Source organism: Aquarana catesbeiana, linkage group LG05, assembly GCF_042186555.1.
Source record: "Aquarana catesbeiana isolate 2022-GZ linkage group LG05, ASM4218655v1, whole genome shotgun sequence".
NCBI lineage: Eukaryota > Metazoa > Chordata > Amphibia > Anura > Ranidae > Aquarana > Aquarana catesbeiana.
Window position 1 is genome coordinate 252,297,478 of NC_133328.1, and position 17,788 is coordinate 252,315,265.

General features: G+C 39.3%; 1 protein-coding gene across 1 annotated transcript in view; it reads right to left on the reverse strand.

Annotated features, from left to right (window-relative positions):
- Positions 1 to 17,788, reverse strand: part of TRIO (trio Rho guanine nucleotide exchange factor) — a gene marked incomplete in the record, with an annotated part of 1,361,655 nt that overhangs the window by 1,066,978 nt on the left and 276,889 nt on the right. The window contains 2 exon segments of the mRNA XM_073630705.1: positions 2,813 to 2,935; positions 8,161 to 8,391. Of these exon segments, the coding sequence (XP_073486806.1) occupies positions 2,813 to 2,935; positions 8,161 to 8,391 (354 nt within the window).

Below are 17,788 nucleotides of genomic sequence, written 5' to 3' on the forward strand. Positions count from 1 at the left end.
CTCCTGGCTTGGAGGATAATGTTGGGCTCAGCAATCCCTCTGCCTCCTTGTCAAAATCTCCTTCTGCAGAGTGCGGCCTGACCCCCGAACCGCAGGAGGATAAAGTTGATTACATTATTACAGGATCGTCAGGTTACATTCGTTCTATCACCGGATCTGGAATACTATGGAAAGGGGTTGGGGCCTTGGATCTCCCTCAGTATCTAACATTTTTGGAGTTTCTGCATAGTCTCCAACGGTTAGCTTATAGCTTAGCTTGTCGGCTATGTCGTGTGCAAGATATGCTCTACATCCGTTGGTGATCTGATTTTTTAGGTGCAGCCATAGAAATCAGACCTCCATCGAAATCATTAAGAGGACTTAACACTAGTCTTGGGAACATTGCTGGTTCCTCCGTTTGATCAAGCTTTCTCTTGTTCATTATTTCTTTTAACAGTTTTGTTTTTTTACTAGCCGTGGCCTCGGCCAGAAGAGACTCCGAGTTGTGCGCCTTCTCATCTAAAGAACCATATTGTTTGGTGCTCCCAGACAAAATAGTCCTTAGGTCGATACCGAGCTTTCTACCTAAGGTGCCACATAATTTCGTATGAACTGGGAGGTCATTCTCCCAGCCTTTCCGGCGGATACAGCTGATGATGAGTGGAGTAGGTTAGACCTGGTCTCTGCAGTTTCAACCTACCTGAAATTGACTAAAAGCTTTGGCAAACAAGATCAGCTGTAGGTTTTCCAGAGTTGGGTCTTCCTGGTTTGTCAAGACCATGCATATTGCATACAAAACGCTGGGCCTTCCTCCTCCTTCAGAGATCAAAGCACATTTGACAAGGGGTATGGTAGCATCCTGGGCATACGCCAAGGTTGCAGCTGAGGTAGTTTGCAGAGCAGCAATCTGGAGCGTGCCCAACACCTTTTTATTAGGCATTACAAGCTTAATATGGCTTGTCCGCCTGAGGAAACATTTGGCTTTACAGTATTACGGCGGCTGTTGCCCATTAAAAATTTTCAGTAGCATTGCATTGAGGGTTTGGCTTATTTTTTATCTTCCCTCCCTTCTTAATATTGCTTGGTACATTCCATAGTAGGCTGACATGGGGAGGTCCAGGAATAAGGAAAATTGTTGTCCATACTTACCGTAATTTTCCTTTCCTGGATCCTCCCCATGTCAGCCGGAGGATTCCCACCCAGTTTTTCCGTCGCGAGGCGCGTTTTTTTTTTTTTTTTCTGAACACTGGTGTGGGCAGACAGCCGCCCTTTTATGGGCTAGAAAAGAGGTGGTCCTGGAGGGGTCAGAGGGGGCGGAGCTGACCCATAGTAGGCTGACATGGGAAGGATCCAGGAAAGGAAAATTACGGTAAGTATGGACAACAATTTTCCATATCTCTCTATCTATATCTATATCTATATCTATATCTAGGCACAGTGGTCTAGTGGGTAGCACTCTCGCCTAGCAGTAAAAAGGGTCACTGGTTCGAATCCCAACCACGACACCACCTGCCTGGAGTTTGCATGTTCTCCCTGTGCCTGCGTGGGTTTCCTCCGGGTACTCCGGTTTCCTCCCACACTCCAAAGACATGCTGGTAGGTTAATTGGATCCTGTCTAAAATTGTCCCTAGTATGTATGAATGTGAGTTAGGGACCTTAGATTGTAAGCTCCTTGAGGGTAGGGACTGATGTGAATGTACAATGAATATGTAAAGCGCTGCGTAAATTGACAGCGCTATATAAGTACCTGAAATAATAATAAATATATATATATATTTATGTCTATATCTATCTATATAATATACATATATCTCTCTCTCTCTCTATATCTATATATATATACATATCTCTCTCTCTCTCTCTATATATATATATATATATATATATATATATATATATAGATATATAGATATATAGATATATAGATAGATAGATATATCTATATATTTACTATATTCCAGGGCTTTTTTCCATGGAGAATAGGTGCAGGAACTGCCCCCCCCCCCCCGTCTGAGTCACCCCTTGTCTCTGCCCCTACCCACCTGTGACCACCGTCCCTTGATTCCACCCCCTACCCACCTACCAGTACTGCCCCTTTTAGAGAATGCAGAACCAAGTATCATTTTGTGGCACTAAATCATTTGTATGGAACATGTTAATGATAAAAAGAAAAGCAGTAAAAAGCAGTAAAATAGATTCCCTGCAGCCAGGAACAATATAATTCCAGCAATAGATCCCCACACAACAATAGACTCCCCCAGCAACAATGGACTCCCCCACAACAGCAACAGATTCCCTACAGCAACCGTGAACCACCCACAACAAAATATCACACCCAGTAACAAAATATCCACCCAAGCAACATTAGACCCCCCCAGCAGCAACAACAGATCTCCCAGTAGCCAGCATCAATAGATCCTCCAGCAGCCAATAAAAATAGACCTCTCCCTCAACAGTAGATCCCTTCCAGCAACATAAGACCCCCCCCTCAGCAACAATAGATTCCCCATCAGCAACAATAGACCCTCACACAAAATCAGATTCCCATCAGTGACAATAGATCCCCCAGCAGCCAACATCAATAGACCCTCCAGCACACCCCATGCTATTACATACATTCAGTGCTGGAGGTGCCGGAAATGCATACCCCCGCGTTCCTGCTGAAAAAAAGCCCTGTTATATACACACAAATATATATTATATATATATATATATATATATATATATATATATATATATATATATAATTTCTTTTGTTAGCAAAATATACACACTCTAGCCATAGCATTGCTACAAAAGATCAGCATTTCAAAAGTAAACTAAATGTTCTGACCTGAGCAACTTCTTCAAAATCTTCATGACGTTTCTGCAAAGCTCTTGCTCTATGAAGAGATTTTCCTACACCAGTGTGCTTACTTAGAAATGCTTCGCCGTGATTTTCAATCCAATCCAACACCTATATTAAAAACAAAAAATTGGTCTCCGGCAAAAATGTGTAAAACTGATTTTCAACAAGATAATATATTCAATTACTTTCAGTCCCAGTGGCATTGTCACCACAACAGAGGGTGATTATACCCAGGAGGGGCACAGACAATTCAAACCCACAGCAGGCAGGTTCCAACCCATTAATAAGCTATAAAAATGTTCGGCTTTAAAATGTACTTTAAAATAGAGATCCACCCAAAAGAGGAAGCTCTGCTTGTTTGCTTACTCCTCCCCTCTTCACTGTCACATTTTGGAAGTTTGGCCCCCCTCCTCCTTCCCCCGCCGCCAGGCCATTTACAAGGCTCAGTGTGCTTTGCGCATGGATTATAACAAACTTTGCTGCAGATTCCTACCTTTGGTTATTCAGAAGAAATCCCTGTGTGCTTGTGCCCATGTGGGAATATGAATCTAATGGGAGTGGTTTCATGATAATCAACCAGCTATGGCACCTGCAGAGCACTAATGAGGAAATCTTCTGGGCCTGCAACCCTTTAGATGTGTTCTTATTGGGAGTATCTCACCAAAAATTATATTTTTGTTCTAGGAAATGCCTGAAATCTGACTTGTTTCTTAGTGCAGGCTTCTGGGAAAATCGGTGAGCCAATCACATAAGCAAGAAATGAGGTTTCTGGGGTGCGTTCAATACACATTCTGTGTACAGAACAACTCCAGGTAGCCATATTGAACTGCATTATCAGAAAATTACAGCGGCTGCAAATTGAAAAGGAAAGGTAAAGGGGAGGGGGGGGGCTGGAACTCCGCATTAGGTACACCTTTAAAAAGTATTTAGAATGCTCAGTTCTGGACTTGGGAATTTAAAAGCACCAGAATTCACAACACCTCACCACAAAAAAATGTAATTTAAAAAAAAAAATAATACTTTAATTATTAATATATTAAAAATATTAAAGAGTCAAATGTAAAAACTCCAGCTTGTGGCCTTCGGACACAACATTAGACCCATACATTGGGAAGAGATCATATCCATAAGACTGCAAAAGCCAACAAGATTCCACTCACTTGCAGAAGTAGGGAACCCTATTCATTGGGAAGAAGGGGACTATAAAAAAAAACAGAGGCAATGATCCGGGTGGGAGAGGTAATGCTGGGCGGTGTCAAGCTTTGCCAATGTCCAATCACCCAACAGTCCTATGTCTTGTGAAGCAGGACAAAGAAATTAAAAAGGTCTGTTCTTGTGTTTAGATCTACTTTGACAAAAAAAAAAAAAAAAAAAAAAAAAGACAGAATGCTAGATTGTCATTATCCAACCGCTGAACAATACAGGTCAGGTTAACTTTGCGCTGAGCCGTCCTGCCTACTGCAGGTTAAGGGGTGTGTGTGGCGGTTGGACAGTAAAGCGCACATTTTTGCCACCACCCATCCTTGTTTAAACTTGAGACTTGGAGGACGGCAAAAGTGCATAGTCACCCTGAGTTTTTGCTGCCTGCCAACCCCCCCTTCCCCTCCACTTAAGCTGCCTATCAGCTGATGGTCATGTTTGCGTGCTGCAGACGTGATGCTTTGCTTTGTGCCTGCAGCAAAGTCAACCTGACTTGTAGTGAGCGGGTGGCATGCCCACCAAATTCTAAACATTTATGTTAATGGGGAAGTGACGCAGATGCCCCACAACTGCACGCAATGTGGTTGCAGTGCATTTGTTGGCAAAAAAGGGATTAAAACAGGAGGCGATGCACCTCTGGAACATGATATGAACACCGATCAGGCTTCAGACACAAGGGAGTGTTAGATGGACATAGATTACACCCCTCAAATTGTTTGTAAAGGTTTCTTTTATATCTTTTCATGTGACAACACTGAAGAAATGAAACCTGGCTTTAATGTAAAGTAGTGCATGTACAGCTTATAACAGTGTAAATGTGTTGTCCCCTCAAAATAACTCAAAACGCAGCCATTAAGGTCTAAACCCCGGGCAACAAAAGTGAGTACACCCCCAAGTGAAAATGTCCAAATTGGGCCCAAAGTGTCAATATTTTGTGTGGCCACCTTTATTTTCCAGCACTGCCTTAACCCTCTTTTGGGCATGGAGTTAACCAGAACTTCACAGGTTGCCACTGGAGTCCTCTTCCACTCCTCCATGATGACATCACGGAGCTGGTGGATGTTAGAGACCTTGTGGTCCTCCACTTTCCGTATGAGGATGCCCCACAAATGCTCAATAGGGTTTAGGTCTGGAGACATGCTTGGCCAGTCCATCACCTTTACCAAGGCAGTGGTCGTCTTAGAGGTGTGTCGGGGGTCGTTATGTTGCAATACTGCCCTGCGGCCCAGTCTCCGAAGGGATGGGGATCATGCTCGGCTTCAGTATGTCGGAGTACACGTTGGCATTCATGGTTCCCTAAATTAACTGTAGTTCCCCAGTGCCCGCAGCACTCATGCAGCCCCAGATCATGACACTCCCAACACCATGCTTGACTGCAGGTAAGACACACTTGTCTTTGTACTCCTCACCTGGTTGCCGCCACGAAATGCTTGACACCATTTGAACTAAATACATTTATCTTGGTCTCATCAGACCTAAGGCCATCTTTATGTAGAGCAACATTTTTTTTTCTTTTTTTTTCAGATCCTCAGAGTTCTTTGTCATGAGGTGCCATGTTGAACTTCCTGTGACCAGTATGAGAGAATGAGAGCGATAACACCAAATTTAACACACCTGCTCCCCATTCACATCTGAGACCTTGTAACACTAACAAGTCACATGACACTGGGCAAGGAAAATGGCTAATTGGGCATTTTCACTTAGGGGTGTACTCACTTTTGTTGCGAGCGGTTCAGACATTAATGGCAGTGTGTTGAGTTACTTTGAGGGGACAGCAAATTTACACTGTTATACAAGCTGTACACTCACTACTTTACATTGTAGCAAAGTGTCATTTCTTCAGTGTTGTCACATGAAAAGATATAATAAAATATTTACAAAAATGTGAGGGGAGTACTCACTTCTGTGAGATACTGTATATACAGACACACCGGGTAAAATAAGTATTGAACGTGTCACCATTTTTCTAGGTAAAGATATTTACTAAAGGTGCTATTGACATGAAATTTTCAACCCATGCAATCCATACATACAAAGAAACCAAAAAAAAAAAATAAAGACTACATTTAGAAATTAGGTTATGTGTAATAAAATAGCATGACACAGGGAAAAAGTATTGAACACATGAAGAAAGGGAGGTACAAAAAAGGCATGGAAAGCCAAGACACCAGCTGAAATCCATCAGTAATTATAAAGCAATCCTGCCCTTTGTCAGTGCAAATTAATATCAGCTGGTTCACTCAACTAATGACTTATAAAAAGGCATCTCATTACCAAGGTGTCAAATTAGAAATATCTTATGATGGGTAAAAGCAAAGAGCTCTCTCAAGACGTTCACAACCTTATTGTTGCAAAACATACCGATGGCATTGGTTACAGAAAGATTTACAAATTTCTGAATGTTCTGGTGAGCACTGTTGGGGCCATAATCTTTAAGTGGAAAGATCATTATTTCATAATAAACCAACCACAACCAGGTACTTCACAGAGTAGTGAAAAAAATTATCAGAAGAGTTGTCCAAGAGCCAAGGACTACTTGTGGAGACCTGGATTTAGCAGGCACAATTGTTTCAAAGAAAACAATAAGTAATGCACTCGAACGCCATGGCCTGTATGCACGCTCACCATGCAAGACTCCATTGCTGAAGAAAAAGCATGTTGAAGCTTGTTTAAAGTTTGCTATACAACATTTAGACAAGCCTGTGAAATACTGGGAGAATACAGTCTGGTCAGATGAGACCAAAATTGAACTCTTTGGATGCCATAATAAACACAATGTTTGGAGGTCAACTCGCACTGTACATCACCCAAAAAAAAGAAACACACCATACCAACAGTGAAGTTTGGAGGCGAGAACATCATGGTCAAGGGCTGTTTTTCAGCAAACGTTACTGGCAAACTTCATGTCACTGAAGGAGGTATAAATTGAAAAATGTACCAAGACATTGTTGATAAAAATCTGCTGCCATCTACCAGGATGATGAAGATGAAACGAGGGTGGACATTTCAGCAAGACAATATTTCCAAACACAAAGCCAAGGAAACTCTCGATTAGTTTCAAAGAAAGAAAATAAAGCTGCTAGAATGGCCCAGCCAATCACCTGACTTGCATCCAATAGAAAATTATGGAAAGAACTAAAGATCAGCATTCATAGAAGAGGCCCACGGAACCTTCAAGATTTGAAGACTGTGGAAGAATGGGCCAAAATCACACCTGAGACTAGTTTCTCCATACAGGAGGCATTTTGAAGTGGTTATTAAGAACAAAGAATTTTGCACGAACTATTAAATGCATTCCAGTTTCACATCTTTTGGAGCTGTCCGAGGATTGTTCGGTATTGGGAGGAAGTGGTGGAACTCATTAATGGTCGCCTCCAGCTGGCTCTTTTGGTCTCACCGGAAATTGCAACAATGGGAATTCAGGATGATGAGCAGCAGCCTAGGTGCACTAAATTACTGCTAACATACCATTTATGTTATGCCAAACAGGAAATTATCCTTAGATGGAATGCACATTCCCCTCACTCCGTAGGTTCATGGGAATAAAACAATTAATGCTACCCTTCCTCTATATAAAAGTTAACCTACATTAACAGAAATTGCCCCAAGAAATTTGACAGGGTGTGGCAGCCATGGACAGCTTAGGCTGGGCACCCCCTTTTTGTGTGCCTTGCCTTGAGCTAGAGTGGTTGTTTCACCTTTACACTGTTTCTGATGGGTCTTGATTGGGTAATAAGATTGGCGTTTCCATTCTCCTGTTTGTTTTTGATGGTTATTTTCTATTTGAAGTTTACCCATGTTATTAGAACTGTTTGTCGGTTTACCTGATGTGTACTTTGCTCTCCTCAGAACTGTCAGTGCATAATGTGCTTTTTTTTTTATAATGTCCATCATTTTTTTGAACCTTTGTTCAAAGGAACATTCTGATTGTAAAATATATTCCAGTTAGCGTGTTCAATACTGTTTTCCCTGTGTCATTCCATTTTATTACACATAGCTTGGTGAAAATTTCATGTCAATAGCACCTTTAGAAATATATTTATCTAGAAAAATGGTGACATGTTCAATACTTATTGTGTATATTATTTACAGCCATAGATTTTATGCAGTTATTACTGGAACACATATCTCACCTGTTGAACATCTTGCTGAAAAACACATAGTTGTAATCTTTGATGTAATCGAACTTTCCGATGTTGCCAGATATTCTCCAGTTGCCTTTGATGGTGGAGAACTTCATGAATAACATCCAAGACATGATGCACAGCCTTAGAGTAATTAGCTGTAGCAGTTAAGGAATCAGAGCTACTGGGAGATAAAGGGCGCTGAAGTTTGTCAAGCAGTGATTTTCCATCTTGGCTAACCTGTCAAAAAATGTTTTATTCAAAATTAATAAACCAGTGCATGAGAATAAACTTTAGTTGGAAAAAATAACAAGCAGGGGATTCATCTGCTGTAGAAAAAATGTTTAAGTAAAAACTGAATAACACTAGGGGGCATATGACTGAACAGGTAATGAAAAATATTCCTAACAGCATAAATACAGTATGAAAAGTTTTTCTTTTTTTTCCTTGTCAAAAGAAGTTTATTGAGTATACAATGTTATAAAGATACATAAAGTAAGTTTACAAGGATCTATAAAGTAAGCTCATTGTTTTACAGTAGGGTTTATATAGGTAAATAACATGAAATTTCAAATATTAAACATCGGGTTCACGTAAACCTAAATTAAAGATATATATCATTTCCTTAGTTACTTTTGTAGGTATTTAAATGATTTATACCTACTATACATATTGTTTACAAGTAGAGTGTATATAGGTCAAATAAATTCTGATAATGAGCTTTAATCGTAAGGTGGAGAAAAGGAAAGAGAAAGAAGAAAAAGGGTTGAAAGGTAGAGGTATGGTCCACAAGGTTGTCCCGCTCGTCAGTTTATTATTCTTTTTAGTTCTCTTTGAAGCCTTAGAATGGGTGTCTCTGTAAGTCATTTAATCTGTTACCATGGCAACAGGACAGAGTCATTGAAGTTTGACAGGAACTGTTGTTTTATCCAAGGATGCCAAAGTTTTTCAAATTTTGGAATTTGATTTTGATCGATGGCTACCATCTTAGCATGGGACATTGTATTATTCATTCTGTGAATTGTTTCTGCTAGTACCAATGTAGGAGATTTCCATGCCTTGGCCACTGTTTGTTTTGCAGCCGTTATTAGTTGGATCATAAGTTTGAATTGAGAGAGTGTTAACCATTCCGGTTTTAGATTAAGTAAAGTTAAATATGGATCTGGTTGTATTATTTTTTTAAATATTTTAGATGCAATCACGAAGACTTCCTTCCAGAAGGTTTGGATTACTGGGCACGTCCACCATATGTGTAAATATGTGCCTATTTCTGGGCATCCTCGAAAACAAAGAGCTGAGGTATCAGGTGAATATTTTGCCACTCTAGCGGGTACAAGGTACCAGCGAGTTAGGACTTTATAATTTGTCTCCAGTGCTAAGATGTTGGGTGAAGATGACTTAGATGTGAGCCATATGTTAGACCAGTCCGTGTCTTCTAAAGTTCGTCCCAGGTCCTCCTCCCACCCCTGAACGTAAGAGGGTCTATTAAGATTTGCTACTCCATATAATTGATTATAAAGTGATGAAATTGTACCTTTAGCAAATGGATCTTTTGTACAGATTGATTCAAAAATGGATAATTGGGATAATGGTGTATCCCCCTTTAGGAATGGTGTATAGAAATTTTTGATTTGGGGATATCTAAATATCTCAGATGTTGGTAGATCATATTTTTCTCTAAGCGATGGGAATGAAAGGAATGATTTAGATGCTATGAAGTCATTTAGTGTCTGAATGCCTGATGTTGTCCAAGCTTTGAAAGAATTTGGGTAGATCCATGCCGGATAAAAGGCCGGATTTCTGATAAAAGAAAGGAGAGGATTGTGTGGAGATTGTAACTGATATTTGGTTTTTAGTTTATCCCAGAGAGATAAGAAGTGTTTAGTTATGGGATTATGAATTTTAAAGCGGTCTTTAGGATCAAGCCATAATAAATTTGATATTAATAGAGGGTCATTTTCTGAAGCCTCTATAAATACCCATAATGGGATTTCCTGTATTGCATGGTATTTGGACAGACTGGCCAAATGTGCTGCTCTGTAGTAGTTAGTAAAATTAGGGTATCCCAGGCCTCCTTTATTTTTGGGAAGATGTTGTGTGTGTATATAGGTATACGTGGTTTAGAAGAGCCCCATATAAACGAAGTTGCTCTTTTTTGTACTATTCTCAAAAAATAGGAAGGAATTGGAATAGGGAAGACTCTGAATAGATAAAGCAATTTGGGTAGAATAGTCATTTTGATTGCATTAATCTTCCCTATCCAGGATAAAGGAAGTTGCGACCATTGTTTTATTAGATTTGTGATCTGTCTTAATACAGGAGGATAATTGGTTGAGAATAAGTCAGAATGAGATGCTGTTAAATGAATTCCAAGATATGGGATTGATTTTTCTGCCCATGTGAATGGGAGTGCAGCCCTAGCCGGGATCAATTCCATGTTTGTGAGTGAAATATTAAGCACTAGGCATTTCTTAGGATTAATCATAAGGCCGGATAGGGCTGCAAATCCATCAAGAGCTGGTATTAAGTTAGGACCAGAGATCTGTGGTGATGATAGAAAAAGTAATATATCGTCTGCAAATATACATAATTTGTGTGCAATACCTCCTACTTCAATGCCAGTTATAGTTTGGTTTGTTCTGATGTATTGGGCCATGGGTTCGAGTATAAGGGCAAATAATAAGAGAGATAATGGGCAACCCTGTAGGGTACCTCTTTCGATATTAAAGGCTTCAGAATTGTATCCAGCATATTTTATATAGGCTTTGGGTTTATTATATAATGCTTTGATCCATGTTAAAAAGTGGGGTCCAAAACCCCATTTTTGTAATGAATATTGCATATATTGCCAGGATACTGTGTCAAATGCCCTCTTAATATCGAGATAGAAAACATAAAGGGATTTTCCGTTTTTTAGCAATATGTGCCAATAACACTGCCCTGCGTATATTATCGCCTGCCTGTCTATTTGGCATGAAGCCTACTTGATCTCTATGTATTAATTTTCCTTTAATGCTATTGAGGCGTTTTGCTATTATTTTTGCTAATAATTTAATATCGAGGTTTAACAGAGAGATAGTCCGATAATTCACACAGGAAGTATCATCAGAAAGGGGTTTTGGGATCATACAAACAATTGCCATTAGTGTTTCTTGCCGAAAAGAATGTCCATCTAGAAGTTTGTTAAAAGTTTTAGTGAGAATGGGAGAGAGTATTTCTGAGAATGTTTTATAGTATAAAGCCAAGTAGCCGTCTGGGCCTGGTCTTTTGTTAAGTTTTAGGTCTTTTATGGCGTTAGCAACTTCATCTATAGTTATAGGCTCATCCAAACTGCTTTTTTGATTCTGAGATAACTCAGGTAAGGTTATTTTTGAGAAGGATTCAGCCTCTGTAGGATTAAATTCATTGTTTGTCTTGTATAAAGTTGCGAGATGTGAGTGAAATTTATGGACTATTTTAACTGGATTACAAGTGTAAACATTTTTTGATAATTTCAAACGTATTGGTTTGAAAGATTTGTTAGTTGAATTTAATGCCCGAGCCAAATTTGTACCTGGTTTGTTTGTATTCATGTAGAAATTGTGTTTGGAGCGTTTGAGGGATTTATCAACTGACTCAGTGAGAAATAGATCGTATTCCAATCTAGATTTTTCCAGATGAGATTTTGTACTCTGAGATGGATTATCTTGAAATGATATGTAGGCTGCATTAAAATTGAGTTCTAGTTTTTTTGCTAGATTTTTGCGTTCCCATTTAAATAGTGCCATTTGTCTTTGTATTGTACCACGCAAGACAGGCTTATGAGCTTCCCACAGTGTTATTGGGGAGATGTCTGTTGTATTATTAATTGATATGTATTCCTTTAAAGCTTGTTCAATGGCCATCTGATGTAGTGGGTGTTTGAGCATTATGTCCGGTAAGTACCACGTTGGGTCATGCGCTTTTGGTATGGCTGAGGCTATAGTAGTGTATACTGCATTATGGTCAGACCACGGAATCGGAATTATATCTGATGCAATAATTTCTGGTATCATTCCTATTGTTAGAAAAATATGATCTATTCTGGTGAAGGTTTGATGAGGGTGCGAGAAATAAGTGAATTTCTTTTTCATTGGGTTACTTTCTCTCCACGAATCTACCAGATTGTATTTGGAAAGAAGTTGAGAAAAAGGTAATCTAGAGGTTATTTTGGATGGTGTAAAAGGTGATTTATCTAGAAATGGGAGGAGGACCTGGTTCGAATCCCCACACATTATCACTGTTCCTATTTTATGTGTATTAATCACTTGTAATATATGTGAGAGGAATGGTGTAGGTTGTTTGTTAGGAGCGTAGTAGGAAATCACCGTGATTGCTGTATCCATTATATAACCCATGAGTATCAGGTATCTACCTTCTGGGTCTTTAATTTCTCATGATAAGGTGAATGGTGTGGATCGGTGAAATGCAATTAGAGTTCCCCTTTGCTTGGTACAGGCAGAAGTCATGTAAATTTGTTGATAAAAAGGAGAAATATATTTTGGAGTAGAATCTTTGGTGAAGTGTGTTTCTTGGAGGCATACTATGTGAGCCTTCTTGTTATGGAAAGTACGGAAGGCTTTGGTCCTTTGAGGGACATTTATTCCCTGGACATTCAGGGAAAGTATATTCAGTGGTGCCATGGCAACAGATCAAATAGTTTTGACTTACTTTTTGTTATGCAGAGCTGACTGCGCAGATCAACCTGTGTGGACTGAAGAGATGAATAGATAGAAAAGAAACCAGTGAATTCTGGAGTAAAGAGTAAACAAAAAACATATGAGATTAGATGATACATTGTATAAATTATTTTTTGCAAGTAATCACAATTTACCCGTGAAAGAGAATAAATCTCTCTCTCAGGGGAATAAGTGCCTTCGTCACACTCCCACATAATATGGTTGGGAGAATGAGGAGGGCTAATGGGGGTACACGGATCTTCCGCTTACAGGAGAGAAGTGCTATGTCAAAAGAAATCAAAATGATGTTTCATTAAGTGGAGTGCAGAATATAGTTTTTGTTGAAATTATTTATTCCAGGGTGGTTGTATATGGTTAGTCTTGCCCTAGGCTAAATAATTCAGTTAGAAAGGTACTGTTAATAACTTTGGTATTGATGAAGATATTTTGAATTATTTTGGGATTTTAACCCTTTTAGAGTAAACAATTACATATTTTATTCATATGTAACTGTTTAGATATGTTAACTCATAAAATTGAGGTTGTATTGCTTCAGATTAGAACAAAAACATAATTCTAGGAACTAGTCAGGTAATAATATATTTGTTTTAAGAAAAGAAAGAAAAAGCTTCCATTACTTCTGGATTATTGAACATATTTGTCCTAAAAAGTAATAAATCTATTGTTATTACCTGATAATATATAACTGAACAAGAATTTCCTTATTTCACTTATATATTCTAAGGCTATATGAATCAGAAGTAATAAGAAATATAACTGGAATGTAACATGATCCCACACAGTGTGTGACTATCAGAATGCAGTTACATTCAGTTATAAATATAGGTTTTTATAGAGAACCATCTCTTAGTATAATAAATGAAGAGATATCAGGAATTAGGATGTCAGTCCATTGAATCTTCTTGGTCCATGGATGATGTGGCATAACAGCCTCTTTTGTGAGAATGATGATTCCCATTTTGTTCTGAAATTTTCTGGGTGCTGCCTGAAGGTGAAGATGATGCCATTCTTCTGCGTGTGGGAGTGCTGCTGCTTGTGGGTTCTGTCAGATTTAATTTTAAAAGGGTTTGTTGTAGTTCATCTGCTGATCTGCTTCTGTAAATTGTACCTTGGTAGTTAAATCTGACTGAAAAGGGGAAGCCCCATTGATACATAATGTTGTGGCGTTGCAGTTCCACTAGTTGGGGTTTCATGGATCGTCTTTTAGTAAAAGTAAGTTGGGATAGGTCAGCAAAAATTTGATAATTGTGTCCTTGAAAATTAAGTTCCTTTTTTTTTCTCTTGCAGCAATTAGTATTTGTTCTTTCGTTCTGTAATAATTAAATTTTGTGAATATATCACGTGGGGGTCCATCTTTCTTTTTGGCTGTGAGGGCTCTGTGTACTCTGTCCAGTTCTAAACGTTCAATAGGGATATCTGGCTTTAGTTCTTGTAATAGAGCAGTAATAGTAGATTGCAGGTCTGTCACAGTTTCAGGTATTCCCCTTATGCGCAAGTTTGAACGTCTGGCTCTATTTTCGTAATCTTCGAGCTTAGTTTGAAGTATTAAATTCTCTTTTTTTAATTGTTCCAATTCTGTTATATTTTCTTGGGTTGTAATTTCAATTTCATCCATTTTTATTTCTAAGGCTGCGGTGCGGTTTCCCAGCTCTCTTATTTCTTTGGTTAGGCTTTTTGTTATTTGGTCTGAGGTTTGTTTTAAAGCCTTATGAAGCATCTTTTCAAATTGTAATATTACTGGGGATACTGAGGAGGCTTGTGGAGAAGTTTGTGAGAGGATTTGTTCTGTATCTGAGTCTTGCTGTGACATTTTCTGTCTGTGAGAGCGCCTGATGCTGTATCTTGTGAGGTGACTGGAGCTGCTTCAGCTGCAGTGAGTGCCTGTGAGCTCTTTGTGAGGTGATTTTTATTTCTGCCACGGTTTCCTCCCAGTACCATATTTCCTGCCCAAACTTTCACAGTTTGTTCCTTGGGGCAAAAAGGTTCAAATGGATACCTTTTGAGTCTGCAGGTTCCGCTTTGTCCTTCTCTTCTCTCCTCAGCGGTGTGGAGCTCTAACAATGCATGTCTGCTCTGCTAGGCTCCGCCTCCTGCCCCCCAGTTTTTCTTTTTTTTAAATGTTAATATTCAGTAGACCAACTAGAGTGCCTTGAAAAAGTATTCATACCTCTTGAAATTTTCCACATTTTGTCATGTTACAACCAAAAACATAAATGTATTTTATTGAGATTTTATGTGATAGACCAATACACAAAGTGGCACATAATTGTAAAGTGAAAGGAAAATGATAAATGGTTTTCAAAATTTTTGACAAATATCTGACCCCCCAAGACCCCCCCACAAACGGACTTCTTATTGCTTTCTTTCAACAATGGCTTTCTTCTCATCACTCTTCCATAAAGGCCAGATTTGTGGAGTGCACGACTAATCCTTGTCGTGTGGACAGATTCTCCCACCTGAGCTGTGGCTCTTTGTAGCACCTCCAGAGTTAGCATGGGCCTCTTGGCTGCTTTTCTGATTAATGCTCTTTGCCCGGCCTGTCAGTTTAGGTGGACAGTTATGTCTTGTTAGGTTTGCAGTTGTGACATTCTCTTTTCATTTTTGGATGATGGATTGAACAGTGCTCCATGAGATGTTCAAAGCTTGAGATTTTTTTTTTTTTTATAACCTAAGCCAGCTTTAAACTTTTCCACAACTTTATCCCTGACCTGTCTTGTGTTCTTTGGCCTTCAAGGTGCTGTTTGTTCACTATGGTTCTTTAACAGGGGGCTTCACAGAACAGCTGTATTTATACTGAGATTAAATTACACACAGGTGCCACTTCCCCTGATTTCCCTGTCAAGATCAACGGCTCAACTATCAACCCATCTTCCCACGCCAAGGTCCTAGGTGTAATCCTGAACTCCGAACTAACCTTTCGACCCCACATTCTATCACTATCCAAAGCTTGCCGCCTCAGTCTTCGCAACATCTCCAAGATACGCCCCTTCCTAACCAATGACACCACAAAGCTTCTAATCCACTCCCTGGTCATCTCCCGCCTCGATTACTGCAACTCCCTCCTCATTGGTTTACCTCTAAATAGGATATCCCCACTTCAGTCCATCATGAATGCTGCTGCCAGGCTCATCCACCACACAAACCGCAAAGCGTCTGCCACACCCCTTTGCCAATCTCTCCATTGGCTGCCACTCAGTCACCGAATTAAATTCAAGATACTAACTATAACTTACAAAGCCATCCACAACCTGGCCCCCAGCTACATCTCTAACCTAGTCACAAAATACCAACCTAATCGTTCTCTTCGCTCCTCCCAAGACCTCCTGCTCTCAAACTCCCTTGTTACCTCATCCCATGCTCGCCTTCAGGACTTCTCCAGAGCCTCCCCCATCCTCTGGAATGCTCTACCCCAATCCGTCCGATTTTCTCCTACTTTATCCACTTTCAGACGATCCCTGAAAACTCATCTCTTCAGAGAAGCATATCTGGCCTCCACCTAACTGTACATTTATCTTCTCAATCAGCACATCACCCATAGTTATTACCTCTTGTATCTCTTGACCTTCCCTCTTAGATTGTAAGCTCTAAGGAGCAAGGCCCTCTGATTCCTACTGTATCAAATTGTATTGTATTTGTACTGTTTACCCTCAAGTTGTAAAGCGCTACGTAAACTGTTGGCGCTATATAAATGCTGTATAATAATAATAATAATAATAATTTACAAATTAGGGGACTTCTGAAGACAATTGGTTCCACTAGATTTTAGTTAGGGGTATCAGAATAAAGGGGGCTTAATACAAATGCACAACACATTTTTCAGATATGTGTAAAACAAATTGAAAACCATTTATCATTTTCCTTCCACTTCGCATTGGTCTATCACATAAAATCCCAATAAAAAACATTTACGTTTTTGGCTGCAACATGACAAAATATGGAAAATTGGAATATGGAAAAGGGGTATGAATAAAGCACTGTATAAGCTTAGGTCTCGATGGTGCCCACTGTCTTAAACCATATTTCTGCAGGCATCTCAGATACATGCTGGAGATTTCATAGCATCAAAGGCTCCCTCTATGTATGGACCGAGGTCCATCACTTCATTACTGATATCACTGACAGAGTATAGGCACTCTAATACAGGAGGTGTGTTAATGGCCGGATCACAAGGTGAAAAAAAGAGGGGAAAAGCCTAAAAAAACTAATATGGATGCAGCCACCACATCTAATGATTGGTAAGCTGCAACATATTACATTTTTGGCTTTGGGTTTAATACTGCTTTAATGTAACTGCAAAGTCCAATTTAGATTTTTGTAGGCATCTCTGAGAAACTAGAACTGCCTCCTCTACCTCGTTAAAACATTATGCACCTAATAATGTCAGCTTCTACACGAAAGTACCCATTTTTCTGCTGTGTAATTCTCATTATTCAAACAAAAACATCTCATAGAAATAAAAGTCAATCAGGGTAAAGATGATTTTTAACAGTTAATTTGTAAGCACTGCTGGAGGGCCCTTTGAGTTGCAGATAGGTGGCCTAATCCACTGCTTGACAAAGTAGGTCCAGACGTGGTAGGAAAAGGGGTAAGAAAAAGAAAGATGGAAAGACATTACTAAACCACAGTTCCCATATTTTAAAGAATTCATTTTGAGAGTAGTTGAAAATACTGGATAGTTTCTCATTCACCAGAAACGTATTTATACATTTTTAGATTCCTGGAAATTAACTATAGACTTCTTTCAGGCTTTGGGACGATATGAAACAAGGTTTGAAAGAGTATTTGAAACTGGAAACGCTTGATTTATACAAATACTATTTTACCCATATGTGGCCTTTACTGAACAAAAGCAAAAATAGGGATGTGCATACCCACACACCAAAAGCCACTGGGCTAGAACCTAACTTATTAGGATTTCT